The sequence below is a fragment of the Heteronotia binoei genome, chromosome 1 (assembly GCF_032191835.1).
Source record: "Heteronotia binoei isolate CCM8104 ecotype False Entrance Well chromosome 1, APGP_CSIRO_Hbin_v1, whole genome shotgun sequence".
NCBI classification, from domain to species: Eukaryota; Metazoa; Chordata; class Lepidosauria; order Squamata; family Gekkonidae; genus Heteronotia; species Heteronotia binoei.
Genome location: NC_083223.1, coordinates 98857906 through 98884739, shown reverse-complemented (window position 1 = coordinate 98884739; position 26834 = coordinate 98857906). Strand labels below are relative to the sequence as shown.

At 41.7% G+C, this 26834-nt stretch overlaps 1 protein-coding gene across 3 annotated transcripts in view; it reads right to left on the bottom strand.

The window, feature by feature from the left end:
• Window positions 1-26834, bottom strand: part of AFG1L (AFG1 like ATPase) — a 104657-nt gene that overhangs the window by 62984 nt on the left and 14839 nt on the right. For 2 of the 3 annotated variants that reach the window (XM_060237885.1, XM_060237877.1), the window contains exons 5-7: window positions 23976-24106; window positions 16568-16667; window positions 4906-4964 (exon numbers count right to left, since the gene is read on the bottom strand). In XM_060237885.1, the coding sequence (XP_060093868.1) occupies window positions 4906-4964; window positions 16568-16667; window positions 23976-24106 (290 nt within the window). The remainder of the gene's footprint in view (window positions 1-4905; window positions 4965-16567; window positions 16668-23975; window positions 24107-26834) is intronic. The other variant, XM_060237894.1, reaches the window with a different exon arrangement.

Below are 26834 nucleotides of genomic sequence, written 5' to 3'. Positions count from 1 at the left end.
AAATAATAAAGCAGTATATATGTCTTTTTGCAAAACAGAAAAGAACTGGCTACATTTTGTACTAGACCAAGAATGCAGTTATTCAATATGAATTGGTAAAATATAGAAGATAATTACTTCTTTAGTTCAGTTGTGCCTGGGGTGAAGTTTGCTTACTGTGCTTTGTTTGTTTCAAATTTGATTTCTATTTCTTTATATTAGCCTTTGATCCTGCCAGAGCTTCAAACAGGGAAGAGAAAAAGAGAAATGTCGGTTTAAGGAACCAGGTTTCCCAAAACCAAAAAAAAAAGTGTTTAAGACCTAAGTAAAAGCTAATGTTGGCTTATACCTAATTCAGATGAGGTCTACTACCTCATTACCAATAACTGAAAACTTCTGTAAAGCAGACTGGGAAGAGGGGGAGGGCGACACAGTCCATTCAGTCTTTCTGTATCACAACCATTATGTAAGTATAAAACACTGCCTTTATGCTGCCAAACTACAATGACTCCTCTTACATCAAAGCAGTTTCACCCCTTGGATTTTTTCTTCCAAATTTATTCAAGCCAAGGGCAGGGAGACAACAATTCATACACACTAATTACACCTAATTATCTATTCCTCCCCCCACCCCAACTTTCGGCCAGCGTTATTTGCTATTTGGGTTTCTCACAACCTCCCCTTGCCCTGTCCATCCAGCTCAACAGTAAAGTCTTTGAAGAAAACAGTTGTGGCTTTTTAGAATATTCACAATGTAAGGTTCAACCAAAATTAAATTATTCCCATTATTAGTTTTGACACGTTTTGTGTGTTATATATGAAAGCCTCTTTCTTAATTTGACAAACGCTAACATCTCTACATGGAGAGAATTGCCAGTTAACACCATCTCTTACAGGAGCGTCTCCTCATGCTTTCTTTTCATGATCTAAATGAAATGTTTATTGGATTAAAGTTGTTCTCTGCGGACCTCCATGGTGGCCTGTGACAAAGCACTTAAAAGCTTCATTAATTGGCTTGGACTTTTGAGGTGGGGGAGGGAAGAAGAAAGGGAAGACCTCATTTCAGATTACATAACGAGCAAAGAAAACTACCATGTGCTGATTAAATGAACACATCCCATTACACTTAGAATGCAATATTAGACATGTCACATAATTTTGAGTCAAATCAATTTGCTGAAGCAGAAAAGGTGAATTATTAAAATTATGGTAGAAAAGGTTATGAAAGTTAGCTACAGTTGTATTACCATAGGTAGACAACAAAAATGAAGGACTGCAAGTTACAGCTTGTACCATTAGCTAAAGTTGTATTACCTACCGTAGGTAGACAACAAAAATGGAGGACTGCAAGTTACAGCTTGGGGGAGATATTAAATTGCATTAGTACGTGCACTAGAGTTAAAAAGCACCTAAACATAACCAAATATTTTTTTCAATCCTTGTCTGATTTTTGTACACTGTTCTTTTAAGGGAAGACTCGAAAAACATACACAATGTGTTACAGATTGCTATACCCCAAGACCCTTCCCAGAGAATTAGAAGCCACTCAAATATTTAGAGCTCTGATTTTGTGGGGCAAACTATAGTCACATGCAAGCTCAAATTTTGCTCAAGATACAATGCCATTCAAACATCCATAAAGTACAGTGTGAAGTGAACATGAATTTGAGCCAATCGGTCCTTGCATTATATTAGTGAGTGTCTGCATGTGTGCATGTGCACTCTCTCTTTTCTAATGCTAAGCACAGTGATTCACAACTGAACTGTATTGTAAATCCAAAAGTAATCCATTTAATTAATACAGAAGAAAGAGAAAGGCAGAGCCTACAACTTCCACAGCTTGGGAAAAAAGAGTCTTCTATTTAAGACTTGCTTGGGTACTTACTAAGTAGGGAAACAAAAGGCCTAACATCTTCAGTAATGAAAAAGTCAATTGATAAGTGAAGACATCACAATATCAAAGACTTAATCCTAGCAATTCTGACTCAGGTGACAGCTCAGCAGAGGTCAGGGTGCTGACACTGACCACAAAAGCAAGTTTCTACTATTCAACATGCTGAAAGCTACTAGTCTATTTCAGCACTAGAATGGAAGTAACTGACACATCAATTTAATCACCAAAATGACTTTTTTAAGAAATTGTCAATTGACAAATCCATGTGCCTATAACACAGGTGGCTTGACAAAGGCAGAACACTTAATCAAAGACATTTTGTATCTTCTAAATGGCATTAAAAGCTGCATCTTTTGCCAGTGATTTTGCTGGGATTCAGGCACTATGTTTCCCTCGACCATGTATTTCACTCTAGCGAGCAATTCAATATTATTACCATTGTTAATAACGGGCTTGCAACTGAACTAGACAGACACTGCATTGGAAATAAATCCAACAGAAGAATCATAAACTAACAACCCAATTCCACACATGTTTACTGACAAGTCAAATGAGGCTAACTTCCAAGTACTGGATTGTCTTCTTAGTATCAAGTACCATAAGAGAGACTCACCAGCAAGCACAATGCCTAGTGTGAAATTAGGTCATTGTGTTGACTAAGAAGCATGAAATTAATGAAAACATTTCTAAGGGACAAGGAATGACTACTCTGGACCCCCCAGGTGGAAGGAGGAAACTTAAGTAAAATGTTAGACTCAACACAGAAAGTTCTGTTTCACTGAAACCATGTGCTTATGTCACCATTGACTTCAGTGGAATGTAAGGATGCCAATAGGCTTTGAGTTGCACATACTATCTTAAACAGTTCTCTTGGATTTATAAATTGCTCAGACTGTAAGAAAATACATTCACTTTCTATTTACTACATTATTTTAAAATCTCCCTCTTTTGTGAGTCAATTTTATATGAATGTGATCTAAGCACTCTGCCACAAAAGCTTTTTGGGTTCCCTTGGATCAAATCACACACATTCATCCTAACCTACCCCACAGGGTTGTTGTGAAAATAAAAAAAGAAGAGGAGGGGGATGTAAACTGATTTGGATTCCATTGGGGGGAAAGTGGGGTATAAATGAATAAACAAATTGTGAAGCACTTTTAATCCCTTAGACTGAAACTGAAAGCACATAGCTGGATTGTGAACTATTATTTCAGTACTGCCAAATAACCAGTTTAGCTTTTAGGATTCTTGTTCTTGTACATATAAGGCAGTGGCTCCTATCCTACCAAAGCTGAAATAACATGTGTGTTAAGGAAGGGTTTAAAAAATACCATCAATAAAAAGTAACTCTTATTCCTCTCTACACAATGAACGTTGATCTAAACAATGAAAGATTAAGTTAGTGTACAGTCAATAAGCAATCAGTCAGTGGGCTGCAACTAATACCCTATGTAGGGGCTATCTCTCCCCCGCCCCCATTAATTGTCTGTAAATTGCCGAGAGTCTTACATTGTGGGGGATAGGTGATTCATAAATTGAATATATAAATAAATAAAAATAAAATTCCAGCTGAGCTGTATGACACTGCTTTGCAAGATCCAGTGAAGTAGATGGAAGAAGTGCCTGCTGGAATTTACTCACTCACTCTCTTTAACAAAACATATGAGCAGTCTATGAAATCTTGCTCACTACAGCAAGCCATTCATCCATCTTCTTTTACAATTAAGAGCCAAATCCGAGCGCTTCAGATGCCTGCTTCCACATACTAATGATTCTTCATGTAGCTCTTGTTATCTCTGCAACTGCAAAGGCTTTTGCAGTAGCAACAAGTGCCCACACTGCAATTTCCCTACACTTTCTTTTTTTCAGTACCCAACAGCCTCCATTTTTCCCACAAAACTATTGTCAAGCAAAAAAACCCAGTAATGGTAGACTGCTAAAGGATCTAGTGCCACAATCTATTAGCTCCTCCAGGTTCCATTTTTTTAAAAAGTCCATAGCCTTCTTCATTGCAAAGATACAGGGAGCGAACTTTTGCCCTTACATCTCTGCAAGGAAAAGAGCTAGAACTAATTTTTAAAAAATTAAAGCTGGGAATTCAGAGAAGCTATCAGTTTATGACAACAGATCACTATAATGTGGCAGTCACCAATTTAAAAAATCCACACACCTGAAAATAGCCCTTTAGTGACACAAGTGGGGGAAATTGATGCTGTGAACAGATGAAAGAAAATTGTCCCAATGTGAGCAGGACCTTGGAGAATGTGCATCTTCCAGTTCAGAATACCTGATAACTTAGACTATGCTTTTCCAAAGAAGATAAAACAGCAGGTCCGAGGAGAGGAGGGGAAGGTTACAGAGGGCAAGGAAAGGAAACTGGAATACAATTAGACCACAATTTTGTGAGGATGATCCCCCCCCCCCCAAAAAAAGTGCTGGTGTTGGATAGCCAAAATGGAAAAAACAAAACACCTTCATATGGAAGCAGCTTAAGTAATTTCCAATTTTCCTGCTCTACTTAAGTATTTGTAAACCCAGATTTATAGAACACTAAAGCAAAATACTTTTTAAAAAACTAAATCCAAACTTTGATTGCTGGTATGGACTATCCAACAATCACAGAAAAAGAAACATGCCTTTTGTTTCTGAAGAGACATTGCTGGCTATTCAAATAACAAAAATATGCAATTGTAGATACTGCTGTACTGAGCTTTCCTAGGGACTATACTGTCTTCAGGAACCCTAAATTGTTTTGTAAACCAACAAGATAGTTTCCTTTCTTTTCACTGCTAAGTTTTGCCACATCAATATGCAAGGTGAAATGACTGCAGCAGTAAACAGAAGCAGAACTTAAATGTCTAGTTCTAAATTATGGCACAGGAAATAGCAGCTCCTACCATCCCTTTTTGGTTAACCCCTATAATACCATACTAAAACAAATAAATATGAACATAGCACTTCACCAACAAATATATGTTTATCATTAAGGCATGGCAAGGCTAAGAACCCTAAAATAAGTGCATCTTCCTTACCTTTAGTACTGCAATGAACGGCACAAAGTTAGCTCTCTGGAGCCCATTTTTATAGAGGTCTGAAAGAGAATACATTGATATTACCTTTGCTATTTAGCTGTCTACCAAGATTGTCTAGGGGAATTATGGATAAATGTTCTACATGAATTGTGACATGGGGAAGGAAAAGGGAAGAAACACATTATTCTGCAGCAATTATAAAGAAAAAAACCCTGAATACTCCAAGGAAGTCTCATAGAAGGCATCTGAGCAAAATCAGATTTTAATCTAATATAGAGAAGTATATGATAATTTATATAATAACTTTGGCATTTATTGTTAACCAATACTGAACTTTCAGTGGCATCATTTATACCATCCCCCAGTCTGTGGAAAAATTGTCTTCCCCAAAACCGGTCCCTGGTGCCAAAAAGGTTGGGGATCGCTGATTTATGCCGACGATGTTAAATATAAAACTTACAGCACAACCTGAGCTGCTTCTGCACTGCAGCAGCCAGCCACCGTGCAATCTTGGTGCCGCTAGTCCGCTCCCTATGGGCCAAGTGGAGTAGGGGAAAAGTGTAGCCGGCTACTTGCTATGCTGTTTGATGTCACAGCTAGGGAGTTGGGAAGGGCAGCTTGGGAGAGTCCCATTTCCATCTCCCACTCTGTCCCTCACAGAGACCTGCACCAATGACAGGCATGTGGTCACCATAATTTGCTTTCCCTGCATGCCAGAATGTTCCATGGCCAAGCCCCCCACCAATATTTTGAGTCTGCCCATTGCAGTGTCTCTCCCTACTGACTCAGAGAACCCCCACGACCCAGTGCCCACCAGTACTACTTGCACAGATGCCTTCCCCCTTGGTTGCCAGAGGAATCCCTTCCTGGAGCAGACACACAGTTTAGGAGCCTCATCCATGCACTCATTTCATTAGGTTGCATCATTCTCTTCTCTGTTCCATGCGCATAACAACCTCATGAGGATGGTCAGGCTGAGGGTGTGCATCTGGCCCAAGGCCACCCACCTAGTCTCCATGGTACAAGTAGGGAACAGACGCTGGGATTCCCAGGTCCAGTCTCACGCTCTAGGTGCCGTGATAAACCAGTTTATTCACCCAGACTACCCTCCGGCTTCACACAGACTACCTTCCCCCTTCACACAGAAGTCTGCAAGGTGAGTGAGCCCTCTCTCAGACATTCCCTTGGTAAACCCACAGGGGGAATGGCAGATGGGATGAGGAGGAAGTGGGGCAGGGAGCAGTGTGCAGCTCCTGTTATGTAGAAGAAACCAAGCAGCAGAGACAAAGTTGGGACACAACACAGACTTTATTGCACTAGAATCCATGCCAAGGGGTGACAGCTCCATCCCACTCTGGGGACTGAGTATGCCTGGCATGCCATGCAGCTAAGTGGGACGGTATTGCAGATAGAACTTGGAAAGGTTTGCTGGGTGTGAAGCTCTACTTCAAGAGGGCGGCTGGAACAGCTGACTGAATAGAGTGGAGGGGGTGGGGGCAAGACTTGCCACACCCACAAGCCTCTTTGTTGAATCTCCACCTGCAAGACAATAAAACAGAGCCATGGTAACTGGGCACGAGTGCCATTTTATTTTGATTTATTTATTTATTACAGTCAATTTATATGTCACCCTTCCCTACAAGCAGGGCTCAGGGCAGCTAAAAACATAATAAAATAAAATATTCCATGTTAAAACTAAGTAATACAAACATTCATTATATTATCTTACAGGCATCAAGCATAATTTCTTCAGTGGCTCCTGGGGGAGGGTTATAGAGAATGGTGGGGTGGTATGAGAGTGCCAGACTACTCAGGGCACAATCGTTGCGTCAACCAAATGCCTGGCGGAACATCTCTGCCTTACATGCCCTGAAGAAAGGAAATAGCTCCCGCAGGGTATGGATGTAATATCACAGAGAGTTCCACCAGGTAGGAGCCCAGGCCAAAAAGGCCCTGGTCCTGGTTGAGGACAGGTCTCTCAAGCAGGGGACTACCAGTAAGTTCTTATTTTCAGAGCAAAGAACTCTTCTTGGGGCATACTGGGAGAGTCATATAGGGCCCCATGCCAGTGCCGCTCACCAGTACTGCCATGGATGTCTTGTCCTGACAGGATCTTCAAAGGCAGCCCCATTGGGGTGGGGGACTAGCCATGAACCATCCCCTTTGAGGCGCATGATGGAACCAGCCAACTCACACTCACCTGTCCTATTCTGAAGTGCTCCTAGATTGCTTGTGATGCATCCATTGCAGCAGCTGCAGCTGCAGCTCAAGGTTGTGATTTGGCAAGGGAATTGTTTAAAGGGACACTTGCCAAGCATGTTCACCACAAGCAGTGGAGCAGCTGCCAGACCCCCCAACTACCCACAGTCATAGCCTGTGCCCTGTCGAGGACGAGAACCAGGCAAATAACAGACCATCTTATGGAAAACTTTCTAGGGAATTTTTCCCATGGTGTGTCAAGGGCCATGGGACAGTGCAGCCATAGCTTGCGCCATCCTACACCTGAGCTCAATGCTAGGCTTGAGTGCAGGAGACACTGTCACCTCCCAGCCTCAAGTGAGGGGAGGGGGAGCAGGTTTGGGATGCTTGCCTATGCTTACCTGTCAGTGTGTCAGTGCCCCAGTGGGTCAAGCCTCCAAAGGTTCGAGTCTCCAAAGGCTGGGTACCTGTTATGATTCTGAAATAGGAGAGGTCAATTACAGAGTATAGACTTTGCTCTCCTCCAAAGGTTGGGTACCTGTTGTGATTCTGAAATAGGAGAGGTCAATTACAGAGTATAGACTTTGCTCTCCTCCTTGAGTGTCAGCCCAAAGTGCTCACCCTGTAGTGCTAAGTGCCCTCTCTGTGCATCTCCCACCATCAAAGTGTCTTGCCCCTCGCTCTGTCCCCATGATGGGGAGCTCCAAGACAGAGTCCAATGCCATGGTCAATACCTACTGCTTGATGTCCTGGTGGAAGTTTATGTAGGATAAGAGAGCTGCGATTGGGTGCTGGGGAGGGGGCTTGGCAGCCCCAAGAAGGGGGGAGATTGGCTGAGCTCCTCCAAGGCTAATGCACAGGGAAACAACAGTGGGGGAAGACTTTATTTTCATGATCCATAGGCGCCTGTGGACTACACCATGTTTTTAGTTGGCATAATTTTCCACCTCTGGCAGGGGGCATTCCCAGGTTGAAAAGGCTTAGGGAGTCAACTAAACTCTGGCTGTGCCCCCAACACTTCCCACAACCGTGCCAGTGCAGGGGCCAATTTCTCAGTTGCACTGACAGCTGTACCCTACTGCCAGTGAGTGATAGGGCACTGCAACGCGCCTGCACTGACTAAGTGCTGGGTAAGTCTGCTCCCAGATCACTTCCCCACCCCCAGGATTGCTGTTAGTTTACTAATACACAATTCTAAATATATATACTCATTAATTTATGTTAAAACAAAGGCTAATGCATTTGTAATCATACTGCAAGAAACATATTACTACAGGTCATATCTGAATGCATCTGGGCCAAGAAGAGGCTATACTTTATCCAAGAGTTCAGATGAGTCCAGCCTGAGCTGCAAGTCAATAATCACAATACTGTCTGTAATTCCAGGACTCTTGTGATCATGTGTGGGAGGGAAGCTGAGTTTTAAGTATGTATTGGGTCCAGAAAATTATGCTTGGGACCTGGACAGCAGCTGTGATTCACTGTCATGATACAGAAGAAGAGAAGAGTCGGTTTTTATACCTCACTTTTCTCTACCCTAAGGAGCCTCAGAGTGGCTTACAATTGCCTTCCCTTCCTCTCCCCACAACAGGTGCCTTGTGAGGCAGGTGGGCTGAGAGAGCTCTCTGAGGACTGTGACTGGCCCAAGGTCACCCAATAAGCTTCATGTGGAAGAGTGGGGAATCAAACCCAGGTCTCCATATTAGAGTCCACTGCTCTTAACCACTACAACATGCTGGCTCTCACACAGAAATAATTTTTTATTTATTTTATTTTAATTTTATTACATTTATATCCCCACTCTCCCCTGATGGGCTCAGAATAATTTTAAAGGTCTGAAGAATACTGTATCTACATGTGAAGTATTGCTAAAATCTATTTTAAGATGGCGTTAGCATTATTCCAAGTAAAAAGCAGACCACACCATATGTGGTGGTATGGTTGTTGGCTCCAGCTTGGGAATTTCCTGTAAAATTGGAGATGCAGCCTAGTAAGGCCAGAGCATCTGGTGTGGAGGGATCTCAGTGGGGTATAATGCCATGGAGGCCACCCTCCAAAGCAGCCATTTTCTCCCCTTCAAACAGACCCATCAGAAACACATAAAAACACACACAGTAGAATCAAAAGTAAAGCACATCAAGGTAAAGTCTACATGTACTTTCCAGCCAAACACTTAGCCCAGCTCCTACCCAGACAGAAGCGGGGTGATAAACCTGACTATAACAATTGTTTCTTTAGATATAAGTCCAACCTCTTTTACAATCATATGTATGAGCTCATTCTGTAGGAAGTCTGTACATGTTTCTGAGGTATCTTTTCAACATATGATAGAGGAATAGGGGCTTGCATTTAAGCACAGAGGTCCAATTAATATAGGATATAAGTTTTCCTTTTTACACTCTTGTAAATTTGTAGTCCATCATGTCTAACAACACTGACTGCCAGAGAGGCATAAAAACCACAAAGTCATAGAATAGTTGGAAGGTACAACAGTCTCACTTAACCCACTAAGCAATCTGGTGTCCAAGAAATGCCTGGGAACCTCCAGGGAATCTTATGTATTACATTTTGAGCTCCATAACAAAAGAAAGGTGCAACATAAATATAATGAATACAGTTTGGCACTGAAGGTGGGTGCCAAGGATTGAAACTGAGCAGCTTGCCAGTCACTATCAAATGAAACAGGAGAGGACCCATGGTTTGGTGATACAGCATCTGGTTTGTATGCAAAAGGTCCAGGTTCAATCCTTAGCATCTTTTGTTTAAAAAAAGATACACAGTGACGTGAAAAACCTCTATGTCTCTAACGCTAGATAATTCCCACCTATCGTAGTAAACAATACTTTTGACAGATCAATGGTCAGACACAATAAAAGGAATCATCCTATGTCCATGGCATACAGCTTCTCCCAAGTCTACAGGCCACCTCTCCACATACAATCCCATATTATTTGTAACAGCAGCAAAGACAGAAAGAATGGGGAGGCAATAAACAATGGGATCAGTTAGAAACTGAGCAGTCAGGAATCTAATGAACACCTTGGATCCTCATCTAAGGATACAACACAATGACTTGCTATGGTTGTTTGGTATCAATAACAGAACACTGGGCAGCCAGTGCTAGGTGAATTCAGTTCATAGGAAAACAGCATGCAGAATGGCAGTGGTTGCGCCATAATTATGAGACTGTCTTCTCATGAAGATCCAACAGTGCTCAAGTTTCACCATGCATCACAGGCACTGTAAAAAATGTTTTCTAGGGTTGACTTCTGGAGTCAGAATCAAGCTCAAGAGGAAACAGATGTTAGTATGAGTTTTTATACTTTTCCCCTAAGGTTTTGGTGGAAATTATGAAGAACATTTTTTGTTTGCTGCCAAGTCACAGCTGACTTATGGCAGGGTTTTCAAGGCAAGAGACATTTCAGAGATAGATTGCCATTGCCTGCCTCCATATAGTGACCCTGGTATTCCTTGGAGGTCTTCCATCCAAATACTAGCCAGGGTCAACCCTGCTTAGCTTCAGAGAACTGATTAGACCAGGCTACCCTGGACTATCCAGGTCAGGGCATGAAGAACTATACTAAGGCTTTAAAGTTCAGTAGCTTAATAAAAGAGCCCAGTGGCACAGAGTGGTAAAGCTGTAGTACTGCAGTCCTAACCTCTGCTCACAACCTGAGTTCAATCCTGGCGAAAGCTGGGTTCAGGTAGCCAGCTCAAGATTGACTCAGCCTTCTATCTTTCCGAGGTCGATAAAATGAGTACCCAGCTCGCTGGGAGAAAGTGTAGATGACTGGGGAAGGCAATGGCAAGGAAAAGGAAAGGTCTCCTGTGCAAACACCAGTCATTTCCGACTCTGAGGTGACGTTGCTTTCACAACATTTTCACGGCAGACTTTTTACGGGGTGGTTTGCCATTGCATTCCCCAGTCTTTTACACTTTCCCCCCAGCAAGCTGGGTACTCATTTTACTGACCTCGGAAGGATGGAAGGCTGAGTCAACCTTGGGCCGGCTACCTGAATCAAGCTACCGCCGGAATCGAACTCAGATCATGAACAGAGAGTTCAGATCACAGTACTGCAGTACTGCTGCTTTACCACTCTGTGCCATGGGGCTGCTAAGGCAACAGCAAACCATCCCATAAAAAGTCTGCCATGAAAACATGGTGATGCGATGTCACCCCAGAGTGCTCGCACAGGGGACTACCTTTTATTTTTTAGCTTAATAAAAACACTTTATAGGTTTAGGAATAATTTGCAATGAAGTAAAGCAGAAAAGACAGAATTTCACACATGGATTACTTTTCTCAGTACCCTGTGCTTTGTGTGGGCACTCTGCTGTGCCTGCAAGTAAGAAGCCAAGGATAAACATTTTCACTACAGTGGAAACTTCCTCCTTAAAGTCTTTATTATCATGTAATATTTATGATGGGCAGCTCCACTTCATTAGCACTACTCAACATTTTCCCTACGGGGTTCCAGCACTTACTAGCAGCCTGGGCCAACTGAGGAATATAGTTAGTGGTACAAATGCCCTTTACAATTCCTGACATCTGATATATGCTGTATCAGAAAGGAGGAGAAGGAAAGCTCTTGGGGGGAAATCAGGTGCACCTCACAGAAGCCAGAGCCATTTTAAGAAGAGTATTTACACCAAGAACCAATAAAATACATTTGTGAATTCCAAACAAATGATTATGATAATGATATTGGATTTATATCCCGCCCTCCACTCCAAAGAGTCTCAGAGCGGCTCACAATCTCCTATATCTTCTCCCCCCACAACAGACACCCTGTGAGGTGGGTGGGGCTAGAGAGGGCTCTCACAGCAGCTGTCCTTTCAAGGACAACCTCTGCCAGAGCTGTGGCTGACCCAAGGCCATTCCAGCAGGTGCAAGTGGAGGAGTGGGGAATCAAACCCGGTTCTCCCAGATAAGAGTCCGCACACTTAACCACTACACCAAACTGGCTCTCCTAGGTGCACCTCACCTCTCCTAGGTGCATCAAATGGTGTCATGTACTGTTTTCCTTAGACCCTTAAGTCCTTCAACATGCAGCTTTAAAAATATTAAGAAAGTGGATTGATTGATTTAAAATACTTACATAAATAAAGGGATAATTTTAACAGGCCACTTCTGTTTGCTAATGATCTGCTGATAGCAGCCATCCACAAAATTACTTTGCTTTCAGCAAGATGATCCAAGCTCTTTTTCATATTCTACTGAGATAGTAAACCTAACACTTGGGCCACTTGGGAGGATTGTCAGCTCTATCTTTAAGCAAACAATCACCTTCTGTACACATGCGGCAGTTCTAAATGAGACCATGTGCAAAGAATGAAAGTTGTTTTAGCGCTTGCAAGCACTAAATCTGAGCTGGATTTCCAGGTGATCCAGCACTGGTGGCTGCTGGCCTGAAAAACTGATGAGGCACAATGCAAACCATAAAGTTTGCATGGCTGGTTTCCTACAGCACTTGTGGGGATATCCTGGAGAGATATGTACGAACATGTCTATTCCTGGGACATCCAATCCATGTCTCTCTACCATTTTAACATCAGTTCCAAAAGCCATAGTGCTTCTAAAGGATCCTCTAAAGGATCCTCATCCTTTAAACATAAGCAAGAGTTACACCACTCTAAATCAACTTTGCTTGGTTTCCAAAGAGAAAGAGTTCCACATATGTAAAGATAGTATCATCTAGCATGTCTTGATATTATGTCCTTGAGACAAAATTACCTGCTAAGATGGTACCATCAATTATCTCAGAGAATGTGAAGGACATAGAGGATGTGGTGGTTTCTAAGGCATGTTGGTTCTCAACTTTCTAGAGGTTCACAGAATACCATTTTCTAGAGGTTCACAGAATACCATTTTCTGTCCCCACACCACACAATTCCAAAATCATGCTAGCTGTATTGGTTGAAATAGCTACCTAAATATTAATATTATCCTATGGGTATGACTACATATTTTATAACTTTAGTTAGTGTCATGGATTCCTGGCCCATTATGAATCTGTATGGCCATTCTTAAATGATTTTGTTTGTACTTAATGAAGTCTTCCCAAATGATACCGATGGAGAATCTTTCCCCCAGGATGCAACTCTGAAGGGGTCCCACAAAGTTTCGCTTTGCTCTCCTTCCTGTTTTATTATGTTATACATACACTCAGGCATTACGGATTTATTAGCTCACTCACTCATAGTGGTATCAAAATAGTTAGGATACATCCTATTGAACTAGAGCCCAAAATCTGATGTAAATATATCCTGGATATGTGCTTCTAGAACAATCTGAAATCATAAAATGTGTAAACCTCTTAAAACAGGGGCCTCAAACTGTTCTTTCCATGACTGAGCACTGGATCTGATTCCAGGTTTTGGTATTAAACCTTAAAGCCTTGCGTGGCCTAGGACCAACATACCTGAGGAAGCACCTCTCCCCATATGTGCCCTGGAGGGTCTTGCACTCTATAGATCAAGGACTTCTAGTTGTCCCCGGCCCAAAGGATGTCCACTTAGCCTTGACCAGGGTTTTCTTGGTCTCAGACCTGACCCAGTGAAACTTGCTCCTGGCAGAGATCAGGGCCCTGTGAGATTTACTGCCATTCCATAGGGCCTGTGAAACAAAGCTGTTCTGCCAGGCCTTTGGTTGAGACAACCAGGCATCCAGGAAGATCTTAGCCTCTCCTTGATGCTGCTGACACTACTGATATTATTCAAGTATCACCCACTACTGTATGTAGTCCAGTTTATGAAGTTGGAGACCAATTAAATCCACCTAGAAACTCTGTGTTTTAAACAATTATATACTGTTTTATCAAAGTTAATTGTTATTTATATTGATTGATTTTATATATTTATTTTATATTGTGATCCGCCCTGAGCCCACGTGGGGAGGTCAGAATATAAATTTCAATAATTAATAAATAAATAAGGTGCTTTCAGGCCACTCACAAAGTCCATATTTGACACACATGTAGTTCAGAATATGACTATTACAGAAAAGTTCAAGAAGGAAGCATATGCAGGTTTCTCCCTATAAATGGAGAGGAAATATACTCCCAAATAGTTATAGCCAAGTCGATCAGATAGCTGAAATGTAGTACATAGTGGAAATGAGATGCAATGAAAATGTGGGGCAAAGCATTTATGTAATAACAGTGCCAAACACTGGAGCTCAAATCAAAACAAACAAATCAGATGAAGCATTGGGCAGTAGTGGTTCACACACCTCTTCACCAGTGTTCTCTCTAAGCTGAGTTAGCTAGCTCACAGATTTTTAGCCTTCAGCTCACACATTTTTGTCTTAGCTCAGGAAAAATGGCGCTAGAGCACAATAATTTATGCAGTAGCTCACAACTTTAATACCAGTACGGTAGCTCACAAAGTAGAATTTTTGCTCACAAGACTCTACAGCTTAGAGTGAACATTGCTCTTCACATCTGCATTTGGGAATGAAGCTGGTTATATATTTTTGTGTCTTGAAAAGGTCTGCCTGAAATAAACATATGTGAGTTCCATGCATGTCAATTTTAACAAACTATACCCAGAGTTATGGCAGTACCTGAATTTATTAAGAAGTCTGATGGACTGTGCAGACAAATTTTGTCCCCAGCTTATTTTTCTCCAGATCTACAAACAGTTGCTGCCATTTCATGCAAGCCCCAAAGAAACTTAATAAAGACATCCACATAGATCATGGGAAGTGAATATTAGTACAGATACAGGTATAGAAATCAGGAAATTATTAGGCAGCCCCATAGTATTGCAGAAAATTGTCTGGCAGCACAATGAACACCAAAAATGTTTTTAGCATAATCTTTTGTAGACTTGAGCCCACATTGTGAAATGTGAATGAAGGGGGACTATTCAAAGAAAGAGTATGCTAGAATTTTAAAAATTACAGTGCAATCTCAAGAACACTTTTCTGTAAGCCCCATTAAGCAGACCTGAATAAGATTCTGAGTACACCAGCTTAGGACGGCACTGTCAGCCTTTAAGCTGCCATAAGACCTGGTTAGTTTTGCTTCAGTAGACTTAACATCCCACCCCATTCTTTTGTATTAGATTTACTGTGTCAACTATAAACCACCATTCATGCACAGAAAAAGTCTCTCTACATCATTTTTCTGTGATTCCACAGCTGGTGGATTCTCTTTGGTCTCCACTTTAATACATTTAAAGGGGGAAAAAATTAAAGGCAAATACTTCCAAGAAAAGTTTGCTTCCTTTTAATAATAATAATATAATAATAAATTTTATTTATACCCCGCCCTCCCCTGCCGAAGCAGGCTCAGGGCGGCTAACAATACGGTGACCAATGGTACACCAACAATAAAACAGTTACATTAAAAACATTAAATTAAACATTAAATTAACCTTAAAAACCAGAATTAAAACAATTAACTAAAACATTTTTGACGCTATCCTTGACACTCTTCTAGTTGATGTTGATGGCGGATTTCAGTTTTAGGCTTTTACATGGCAATAAAGATAGGAAGAGTTTTATTTTCAGACCTCAATGTTTTTTAATTCTATATAGTTAATTAATTTTTTTACTAAAACATTTTTAAAGGATTGATTTTTATTTTGGTGGTATTCAGTTGTTTTCTACTCTGTTGCTCCAAGTTCATTATTACAGCCCTTGCTACTTTGCATTCATTCATTTGGGCTGTTTCTCTACATGCTTACATCAGAGTGGATCTCAATTACTTGGATTACTCATAGAGTTGGAAGGGACCTCTAGGGTCATCTAGTCCAACCCCCTGCACAATGCAGGAAACTCACAAACACTTCCCCCTAAATTCACAGGATCTTCATTGCTGTCAGATGGCCATCTAGCCTCTGTTTAAACACCTCCAAGGAAGGAGAGCCCACCACCTCCCGAGGAAGCCTGTTCCACTGAAGAATTGCTCTAACGGCCAGGAAGTTCTTCCTAATGTTGAGCCGGAAACTCTTTTGATTTAATTTCAACCCACTGGTTCTGGTCCTCCCTTCCGGGGCCACAGAAAACATGGATGGATATTGTCTAACATTCTCCCATTTAATCAGGCATCAGCCTTCCTTTTTTATGGTTCCATTCTTCCTGAGGTCAGCAGAATTCAAGCCATATGAACAGCTGTCCAGAGAGCAGTCACCCATCCACCCATTCATCTGCCTAGTCATTCCTCCTCCTCCCTTACTTGCTGCTCAAGGGATACTGGCTCATCAAGCCTACAAGAAAGTACACTTGCAACGCATGCAGCTTTCATAGCATAGCTGTGTTCCTCACCGACACAGTGGTGATGGAAACCATGGAAGTCTGCCATTTATAGAATACTGTAAGGCCTAAACAAAATAATAAAGCAGAAACCAATCTAAGAGATCCACTATAACTAGAAAATGAATACATGTGAAGCTAGCCTATTAAGACATCTGTTACTTTCACTGCAACAGCCAATAGCAACATATTGTTTGTTTCTACCTTCTGGAGGCCTGTTGGATGTTGCCACAACAACCACACCATTTTGGAACAGGTTTTCAAAAAGCTGTTTGAGAATCATGGCATCGGCAATGTCCGTGACCTGTGGAAGATATCATCATTAAGTCCCATTTTTGACTTGTTAACAGATTTGGTTTTGTACTTCTTGAGAGAGAGAAAGAAAGAAATTCTTTGGGTAAACAGTGGAAGATTCTAATTACCACTTGCAGTAGAAAAGGAAGGGATAATTAATAAGTAATGAGATTGTGGCAGTCTTTTCAAACAAGTCTGCTCTTTACTGTAGAGCTTCACTGGTTTTTAAACAAACTGCTAAACAATTCCATGTTAACTTCCATTCTAAAACTACAGGTGGGAAACAGACACCGCCCCCCCCCCAAAATCTCAACATTTAAAAGGCCTCATTAATTTGAAACAGCAAACACACACACATGCACACATGAGCCCCAGAAGTTCAAGAAAAGAAAATACACACCAGCTGCTTTAGATTTCTATTACCTTTCCAGCAAAGGTTCATGAAGGTGACTTTAAATGGTCATGGAACTTTTAGAAAAAAAGGACAAGTAGCCAAGTATACATAATTAGCTGCTGTTGAAAATAGAACAATATGACATAGATACTATTGTGCGATTGTTGCACAAAACAATTCAACAGATGGCCCATCACAAAAAATAAGCAATTTCATTGTTCTTTTTAAGTGCCTTCTATTACTGTCCATGAATAATCAAAAAGGCACTGCAGTCAGTTCCAGCACAGTCAGCCTCTTCTAACCTTCACAGACACAAATCATTCTCTCTCTCACAGACGCACATACACACACCCTTCAATAAAAATTGGGACAACAATTAATAATGAAAAGAAACTTTTGTCTGAGAATTTTCACTTTCCTGCTTATTGTTCATGAAATTATTACAGCTGGGCTCAAGACACTAACTTTATTATATGCAGAATTTTTTCAGAAACATGTTAACTTGTAATAGAAGAGGGGAATCAGTATAGAAAAGTTATCAGAGAGAAGCCAACTGAAAAGGCCATTTGAGATGAGTGCTCTTGGACAAAGTAACTGGGCAGCCAGTACCTAAACTGTTTTTAATGCTGCTTCTACCCACAGTGCTCTTCTGTGGTTCTTTAAAGGTCACTTGTATGGCATTTGGAAAGGACCTCGTCTTGTCTTATAAATGTCCACAAGACTTTGAGTCTGAGTGCTAGGACTAATTGTATGAGTGTTGGTAGTTGCACATGCAGAGATGCAAAGAAAGCAGTCAATTTTGATATGCAAGTAAGCAGAAAATTGGGATTATTGGGCATGGAACTAAAAAAAGCCAGTAAGTAGTAAAATCACTACTACCATTTCTCTTTGATTAGACCACTGAAATTTGCAGAACAAGCAGACAGAAAGGATAACGAGAAGAGACACATGTTCTATTTCTAGTTAAGAAACAGTGACAGGACAGACATTATAAACAATCTAGATTTGCAACAGAAAGATATGGACAAGGCACATTAGAATGCAAACTATTGATGTTTTAAAGGAGAGCAATGAAGCCTCCTTGGTTGGTGTTTTGATGTTGCAAAATTTGAATCTATTTGCCTACCAAAATAGATTAATCTTTTAAAGCTATATAATTAAAAAAGCAAGAGTCACTTTGCATACTTGGGTACCAATTTATGTCCTTTTGATCCTGTGTAGCCTTGGAAGGGAAGACAAAAGTGAAAACATTCTCAAAGCTTTGGTCCTTTCTGTGCCTAGCATTCATTACAAAGGGGAACAAAAGAAAAGGATACAAATTACCAATAAGAGGGATCCACTAATGGAGAGAATGGAGAAATTTCATTAGCATTTAAGAGAAAAGATTTTTATGACTTCAGTTGGTTTTTTTCACTTAAGTAAAAAAAAATCTATTCGTTAATTTATGTGCACAAGTGCTTTGGGTTCAGTCATCCTCTGATTGGTACAGTTTCTTGTAATGAATGACAAATATAAGCACATATAAGCAGTAATTAGTGCTAGCACAAAAATAAGAGCTTAATTTTTTTTATTAGTATGCTTTTAACAGCTCTTCTGCCTTACAAAGTCTATCTAAAATGTCTTTTTAACCAGAGAATACTGCACAGCATTCTCAATTATTTGGAGTTTCAAGGAACAGGGATTCCATCTTTTTTTTACTCACTCCATCACTGAAAGGACTAAAAAAAACCTGCACCATAGCTGGGAGCTACTGGAGGAGCTCAGTTTCCTCCCAGTTTTTGCAACTGAAATTGACAGGTGAACATATCAGTGAACTGAACTCATAGCTCTCACTCCCATCCCTCCCTCTCCTTTACCCCATGGTCAAGATGAATTCTTCTCCCTTCATTCTTTTAGGACTGCATTTACATACCGTTGCCAAAACAGCTTACAATTTACCAAAATATTGAAATATAAACCAGGAGAAATTCACTCAGCCCACTAGTTGTGTCCTCTGGCTCTGAATCACATGAGCCCGCTGGCCTGGGCTTTTTCTCTTCTACTTCTCTTGGGGGCACACAGGAGAAGCTCCTAGGGAGGAGTAAGAAGCTGTCTCTGCTGGACTCTCTCATGTCATTGGCAGTCTTCAGGAACTGATGTTATGAACTCTGTGGCCCTGGTATTCTCCTCTTCTTTTGATTTTTTAAAAGTATCACATGAAAGCCCATCTATTTATCCATTCATCTCCTATTAATTTTTAGGAGATGAATTCATGACAAAATGGCTCTGCAGATTAATTAAGGAGGGAGCTTTCTTGGTAATGTTGGTAGCTGTAAATCAGTTCTGTGCACAGCAACTGCAGCACTGGGGCTTTTGTTGTTCTGAACTTACCTCCAGAGAGGAAGAACTACAAATGGAATCAACACAGCAAGGCTGCCTATCTGCTCAAAAATTTAATATCCATCTCCCTAAGCAAACTCCAGATTTCACATACATATTTATACAAATATACCATCATGATGGGAAAGAGAATGAACTTTGCTATATTTAGAGCATTTGCTTTATTTAGGATCCTGTGGAGGCAAAACAGTTTAATATTGATATGGTCCTTTATTGCATCAACGAATCTTATATTTAATGCATGTTTACAAAAAAGGAAACTTAAAAGCAAACTAGCAGTCTATACACTCAGTGAGTCCCAATGCACAGGAATCACTATCTCCTTAAAAATGAAGAGCTGTTGAGAAAATCTCCCATATGAACATCAACACTTGTACCAGGGCAGTTAATGAGAACACAGATTATTAAAATCAGTATTCTGAGCAAGGGATTGGGGATTGTACAGGGGATTCTGAGCAGGGGATTGGAAAATAACTAACTATAAGAGCCAGTTTGGTGTAGTGGTTAAGTGCGCGGACTCTTATCTGGGAGAACTGGGTTTGATTCCCTACTCCTCCACTTGCACCTGTTGTAATGGCCTTGGGTCAGCCATAGCTCTGGCAGAGGTTGTCCTTGAAAGGGCAGCTGCTGTGAGAGCCCTCTCCAGCCCCACCCACCTCACAAGGTGTATGTTATGGGGGGGAAGGTAAAGGAGATTGTGACCATTCTGAGACTCTGAGACTCAGAGGTGGGATAGGGTGGGATAGGGTGGGATATAAATCCAATATCATCAATATCATCATTTTCAACTAATGGAATCTAAAACTCCAAGTGAGCACACTGAACAAACTGGTACACTGAAGCTAAAATTATTAATAATTCAGATGAGGTTATTGGTAGGGGAAAAGTCCACTTAACTGTGCCCAGAACAGGAATAATGGGGGTCAGGGTGGAGAGCAAAGTCAGTCCACAGACTAATGGAGGATAAAGAAAAAGCACAACTGTACCAAAAAGGCATTCAAACAGAATGAAAGCCTTAAGGCAGGGACAGGGCATGAAATCACATAGATATAACCCAATTGAACTCTGGTTAGCCTTCTTTAGAGGGGAACAATGCCTGTAGATACTTTTCTTTCCCCTGTCCTCTGGCCATAGCTTTCAGTTCCTGTCCTAGCTGCATGAATGATTGGGGGTGATGTTAACTATCATAAAGTGAAGACATGCATTAAAAAGCTGTTTTAAATACCTGAAGGGGTCACAAAGGATGCAGTTTAGGATTATTCTACCAAAAGGATGTATACGCATCTGCAGAAAGCCTTTGCCTGCCTCCTCCAAGAAGTGTTCTTAATGGCGAATCATAAGCAAGAACACATTTTCTTAAAGCATTGGATGAAATTACTACGACCATTAAGGCAGGAGGAGAGAATGGCAACATCAAGCTGCAGTCTAGTAGGGGAGTAGACATACCTCCCTGAACAATATTTCAGATACTACATGTTTGGTTTAATTTCATTTTGCACAACATTTGTAAGTGTTTCAGCTGTCTGTGGATGAGGGAGAGGTACCTAGGCACCCAGAGGGTCAACACTAGCTAGGAATAAGAAGCAAGTGTTCTAATGATGGCCATGACCAAACATTACAAGCTTCAGGACTACATATCCCAATCATGGAGCATTCTTCTGAGGCAGGAACATACCCAATCTACACACATTTGTTCATGCATTACTTCTTCCCTCCATGAGTTCCCAAATCTGGATATGGTTCTGTTTCCTACTGCCTATGCGAAAGCCATCTACATTTATATCACACCTGTCACTCTAGCCTGGTCACTTAAGTGGTCAATGCGAAGAACTATTTTCCACGGATTATAAAGAAACTTGATAGAAATATCATCCAGTTTTCTTTCAGATTCTCCCTAGCTGTTATGCATGCAAACAAACACAGCAAATGTTGCTCTTAATACTTTTTACCAGCACAGAAAGTAGAAGAGTGTTGGAACGCTGACCTGATGTCTGATCTGAACTTCCCTGAAACTCAATGGGTGACACTTGAACACCTTATGTGGTCACTGTAAGTTAGTTGTAACTTAATGGCACTTTCCAACAATCTGGCATACATTAAATATCAATCAAAAAGTTACGTACACAGTGGTCCAGTACTCTGCTCATAATTCCCTTCCAAATGGCCATGTTTTGTAATTTCCATGCTCCTTTTTCCCTTGAGAAGGCTAGTGTTGTAGTATCTCAGACCCAAAGCTACCATCACCATGCTCACATCTATTGTCCAACCAGCTACCCCTTTAAAATCATACCTCACCGTACTTCAGCATGATGACAGTCCTCTGAATACATTTCCAGAGTTCACACTTACCTCAATTACTCATTAAATAGAATCCAAGGCCTTAGAGTCAATGTACACTACATCTCCATAGTCTACTATGCCAGATTCCTATCAAAGGAGTAAATTAGGCTGGACTGGTATAATTTGGCTAATTCATGCTATTTATCATAATCCTATTCTCTACTGGTCATTTACAAATGGTCTATAGCTCAGGAAATGGATATGGTAGAGACACAATGGGATTACAAGTATTTTAATGATGAACTCCTCAACAGATTTATCACCTGTCAGGAAACAAACACACTTGATTGCCTTGTGCCACCTTGATTACTCTTAACCCAGCTGTGAATTTACACATGCCAAAGTGAAAAAATACTGGTATATTGCAAATGGGAAGTGGCAGGATTCCATACAGTAATGTCTACACTCAGGAAAGACAGCTCTAATCCTGGGCTTCTTAAAACAATAAAACTGGAATAAATTCACAATGCCTCTTGTCAAAAGGAAGCACCCAGAACTGCAGATAAACAATCTTATTTTAAGTCTTTAAAAATGAGAAGGTCAGCGAGAGCACTGCTTGTAGAGCAAGACTCTGCTGAATAAAGCACTCTTTTGATTACAGTAGTGGTGAAATTCAGGAATGTATCCATAGCTCCATTTCTTTTTCCACATACAACCTCCATATAATTTAAGCAGGTGTGCTGGCCAGAAAACTGCCCCAGCACTGCTCAAGCCATTTAGGCCATCTTGAGGATCAGTACCCTAATCAGCAAACATTTCACTCTTTCTCAACGTAATGCGGAATGGAACTATTCTTCACAAGCCCAACATGAAGCTCCCAACCCTGCATGTGTCTGATAATGCTACCATGGGGTAGGGCCATTCAAAGGGAAGAATGACAGGCAAGAGGTGAGAGGACTTATTAGCCTACTGATTCCATCTCTACAAAACCCCCCTTGTGACTACCAGATCAGACAGGGGGAATGGCCTGGGACAGCATCTGAAGCAGAAATTTGGTGGATGTTAGAAAGGTTAAAATTAAGCACCTTAGAAAGGTTAATGAGAAAGGTTGTTCTCCTTACCACTAGTTCTCCCACCTTGCCCTAACATTTACATACTCTCAACAAACATGGATTTTGAGAAAACTCAGTTGTTGAAATACTATATAATTTTATTCATAGATCAAAGGCAGTCACCTCAGCAGTTGCAAATGTAGTAGTACAATTTCTCCTTTGCTTTTTCCAAACCAGGAGCATCATTTGAGTCTCAGGCCTTGGACTGAATATAGTGGATGTATCTGGAAAGGCAATGCTGTGGTTCTAAACCATAAATTTGGAAACTCTGTCCATACTGCAAATCCTGATCTAGGTTAGAGCAGCAAACAGCTGCTGACTTTGTAGATGTTTACAAACTAAGAGATTCATGGGAATAGGTATCAACTACCATGAAACAGTAACCAATATCAACTATCATGAATGAGTAACTAACACTATTATCACAATTTCAAATACTATTTTTCCATATATTCAACTTCATTAATACACAGTCCACATATATTTCATTCATACATCAACTGCACAGTCCACAATATAAAGTGCCATAAATGTCTCTTAAAGCGCAAGTATCTTCTCAACCTCTCACATGTGTAGGCAAAGAGTGCTTGTACTGATCCTGTATTTCTTGAACAAAGTGCTTGCAAAAAGGCTTTCCAATTTCATATGTCGATTTCAGTGCAAAGTCCCATGCTTATGGTGACGGCATTGATCAGTTTCTCGGCATCTGAAAAATACCGACAACCTCTGAAGCCATTTAACAATAATTCTTTCTCAAAAAAACATAACAAATCCATATCAAAACAGACAGCATGCTGAGAAATTGATGTATGAATGAAATAGATGTGGACTGTGTATTATAATAATAACTAATTAAATACAAGGAAAAATAGTATTTGAAACCGTGGTAATATTGTTAGTTATTTATTCACAGAAGTCAATATGGTGGCTTTGACTATGCAGTTGTGAAAGGGAGGCGAGTCACACATTTGGAAGCAGTTCCATGAGACATCTCAAATTTCCAAACATTTTCAGGTACAAGGGTAGACAGATTGCCTTATCGCATGGTACCTTCGTAATCAGTATCAGCCAGAAATTCTCATGTGGCTTCTCAGGACATATTTTGGGGTACATTGCTGTTTTCCAGGTAGAGGAACAAGTATGCACTTCTTACCTGAAATTCATCAAAACACAGGAGACAAGCCTCCTCACTTATTTCAGCAGCTATAGGTGCTATTGGATCATATGATTTAGCCATTAACCCAGGTACCCTCTTTGGCAAGCTCTGCTTAAGTCGATGTATTCCTGAAATGAACACAACATACAGACAAAGTCAATGAATGTGCTAGAATGACTCAACAAAGCTAAAAATAAACATTTGGTTTACATCTCCAGAAACATTACCACAATTAAATCAAAGCTGTGTGGGCAATTCTTCTGTATTATGAACAAAAATAGTAATATTATCTTCAGCAAATGTTTGTGGGTTGCCTCCAAGTCACTGGTGGGGGAGCAAGGGGGATAGGGGTGTCAGCTCCGGGTAGGGAAGCTCCTAGAGATTTGGGGATGGAGCCTGGGGAGGATAGGGGTCTCAGTTGGGTACAATGCCATGGAGTTCACCCTCCAAGACATCCATTTTCTCCAGGGGAACTGACCTCTGTAGTCTGGAGATGAGCTGTAATTCCAGGAGATACCCAGGCCCCACCTGGAGGCTGCATCCCTATTTCTTACTCTCATTCACCCATCCTATGCCTTATAACAAGAAGGTGCAGCACCTACTCTCCAGACCAGGAGTGTCAAACATTTGTTGTGAGGGCCAGATCTGATATAAATGGGACTTGACTGGGCCATGTGTATCACAAAATGTAATGCCAGGTAGTGGAGATATAAATTTTATAAAGGACACAGATAAACACCATTAAAGATATGATGATGATGACAACAACTAGGACCCAATGGAAAACTCAAAAAGGCTGGGCATTGCAAGCTTCTCCCCCACCCACTCACCCCTGGTCTACTCAGAATGGAAATGGCTCTCCATGGTCTCAGATTGAAATCTTTCTCATCTGGTCCTTTTAACTGGAGGTGCCAGGGATAGCACCTGGGACTGTCTGCATGCCAAGAGCTGAAAGGAAGAGCCAGGGAGCTGTGAAGACAGGACAGATGTCAAAAAGAGCCAATCAGCTGCCAGATCCTACAGGGTTGCCATAAATTGGCTGTAACTTGACAGCACTTTCCACCACCATCCCCACTTGCCACTAACAACTGATGAGAAGCTAGTTGAAACTTTGAGCTAAAGGCAACAAAGTTTTCTTTTAACGGAGGGAAAGCCTGCCTTGCAACTCTGCCCTGGGCTGCACTTCCATGGCAACATGTGCAGATTTGCTGGAACTCAAGCCAAGAGGAGTGTGGACACTATCCAGGAGAGACAGAAAAATTCTGCAATGTCTTATGCGGGGGGGGAGGCAGGGTCCCTTCCCCATCCTTCACGTTGAGCAGCTCTTTTTCCAAATGAAACCAAGGAGGGAGAAGAAAGTGCCCTGCTGTGGAGAAGGGCGTATGTCACCTGCTCTGAAAAGCGACCCTTGGAGTGCACATGGTGATGCTCTTGCCCTGGCCCAAGAAGTTCACCCAATGGGGAAGTCTTTGTAAGCAGAGAGATGGAAAGCAGGCTTGTTGGCCCAAGCAGTTGCAGCCTATGCAGACCCATAGCCAGAAAAATTTGGGTGGAGAGGCCCAGGTGAAAAAAACAATTGGTGTGGGGGGGGAGCATAGGGCTTGGCAGCTTCTTCCTGGTTCTGCTTTTGGCCTCCACCCGCCCCCAGGCAAGGATCACTTCCCCCTACTAATGAGAAAGCCCCTGCCTGTCCAAGCAGCCTGCAGCAGGCCAGAGTCTGACCGTGGGGTGGGGGTGAATGGGGGAATGCTAACAGGGAAGAAGTCGCCCACTCCCCCGAACCTTGTCACACCTAGTATGCACATTTGCAGCGCTCCTACAAAACCAGTTACATTGAAGGATCATGAGTTACTAATTTTCAGTCTGCTACGGCAGGCAGCTAAAATCCTTGTACTGAAAAATGATGCTTTCCCCCATGAATCACTTGGCAATTTGCGGAACAGTCAGCCACTTACAGAAGTGAGATGGACTGCTGATGGGCGGAGTTGAGGCTTGTAGCCCCCTCTGCTCAGGCATTTGTTACCGCTCTCAGCCCTTTAAGAAGGTCAGGCAGGAATGTGCTATTATAGCAAGGAGGAGCAAGATATTGTGGTGCGCTTCAGTCCTCCTCGGCAAAGTCGCTGTCTTTTAACTAAGCCGCCAGTGCTGAGTGACAGTCATGCTGTGCTGAGGAGACTTTCATTTGCTGCTGAAAGCTTCAGGAAAGACATAATTCTCCCCGCCCCCTTTTAGGATGCAAGTTGGTCGGCCCGACGGGCAACTGCTTCCTCCTGCAGTTTGCTTGCCTTTCCAGATCTTTGCCACCGCCTCAGAGGCAGAGGATGGTTTGGGAAAGGGTCTGTGGTAGCATGGAGTTCCTGTTCACATGGGCCCCAAAATGTCTGTGGTGTTCGTAGCACCCAGGTGTTGTTGCTCTCTCTCTCACTCTCCCCTCGCTCTTTCTTGCTGTCCGTCTTTCTCTCGCTTCCCCCCCCCCCGAGCTGTTGCTCTCTCTCTCTTTCTTGCTCACTCTCTCACTGTCCCCCCCCCTTTTAACTCGGCTTCACCACCTCCGCTCAGTAGACCCCACTCGGAAAGAAAGTGCTTCAGTTTCCTAGAGGGCGGCTTCAATGGAGAGAGAAGGAGGGTTTAAACAGAGGGGCCGTGCTTCCCCAGCCCCTCCATAGCTACGGGCCTGAGCCTATGCAAGGGAGTTCCCTGACAGCCTCTTTTTCCCTCTCTCTCCCAGAAATGCAAGTCATCTCAGTCCTGATGAGCTCCCCTCTCACCAATAATATCAATTTAAAATCTCAGCCTCATTCCAGGTTCAAAGGCAACAAGTAAGAAAATGGCTAAACTCCAAAATTGATCCTCCCT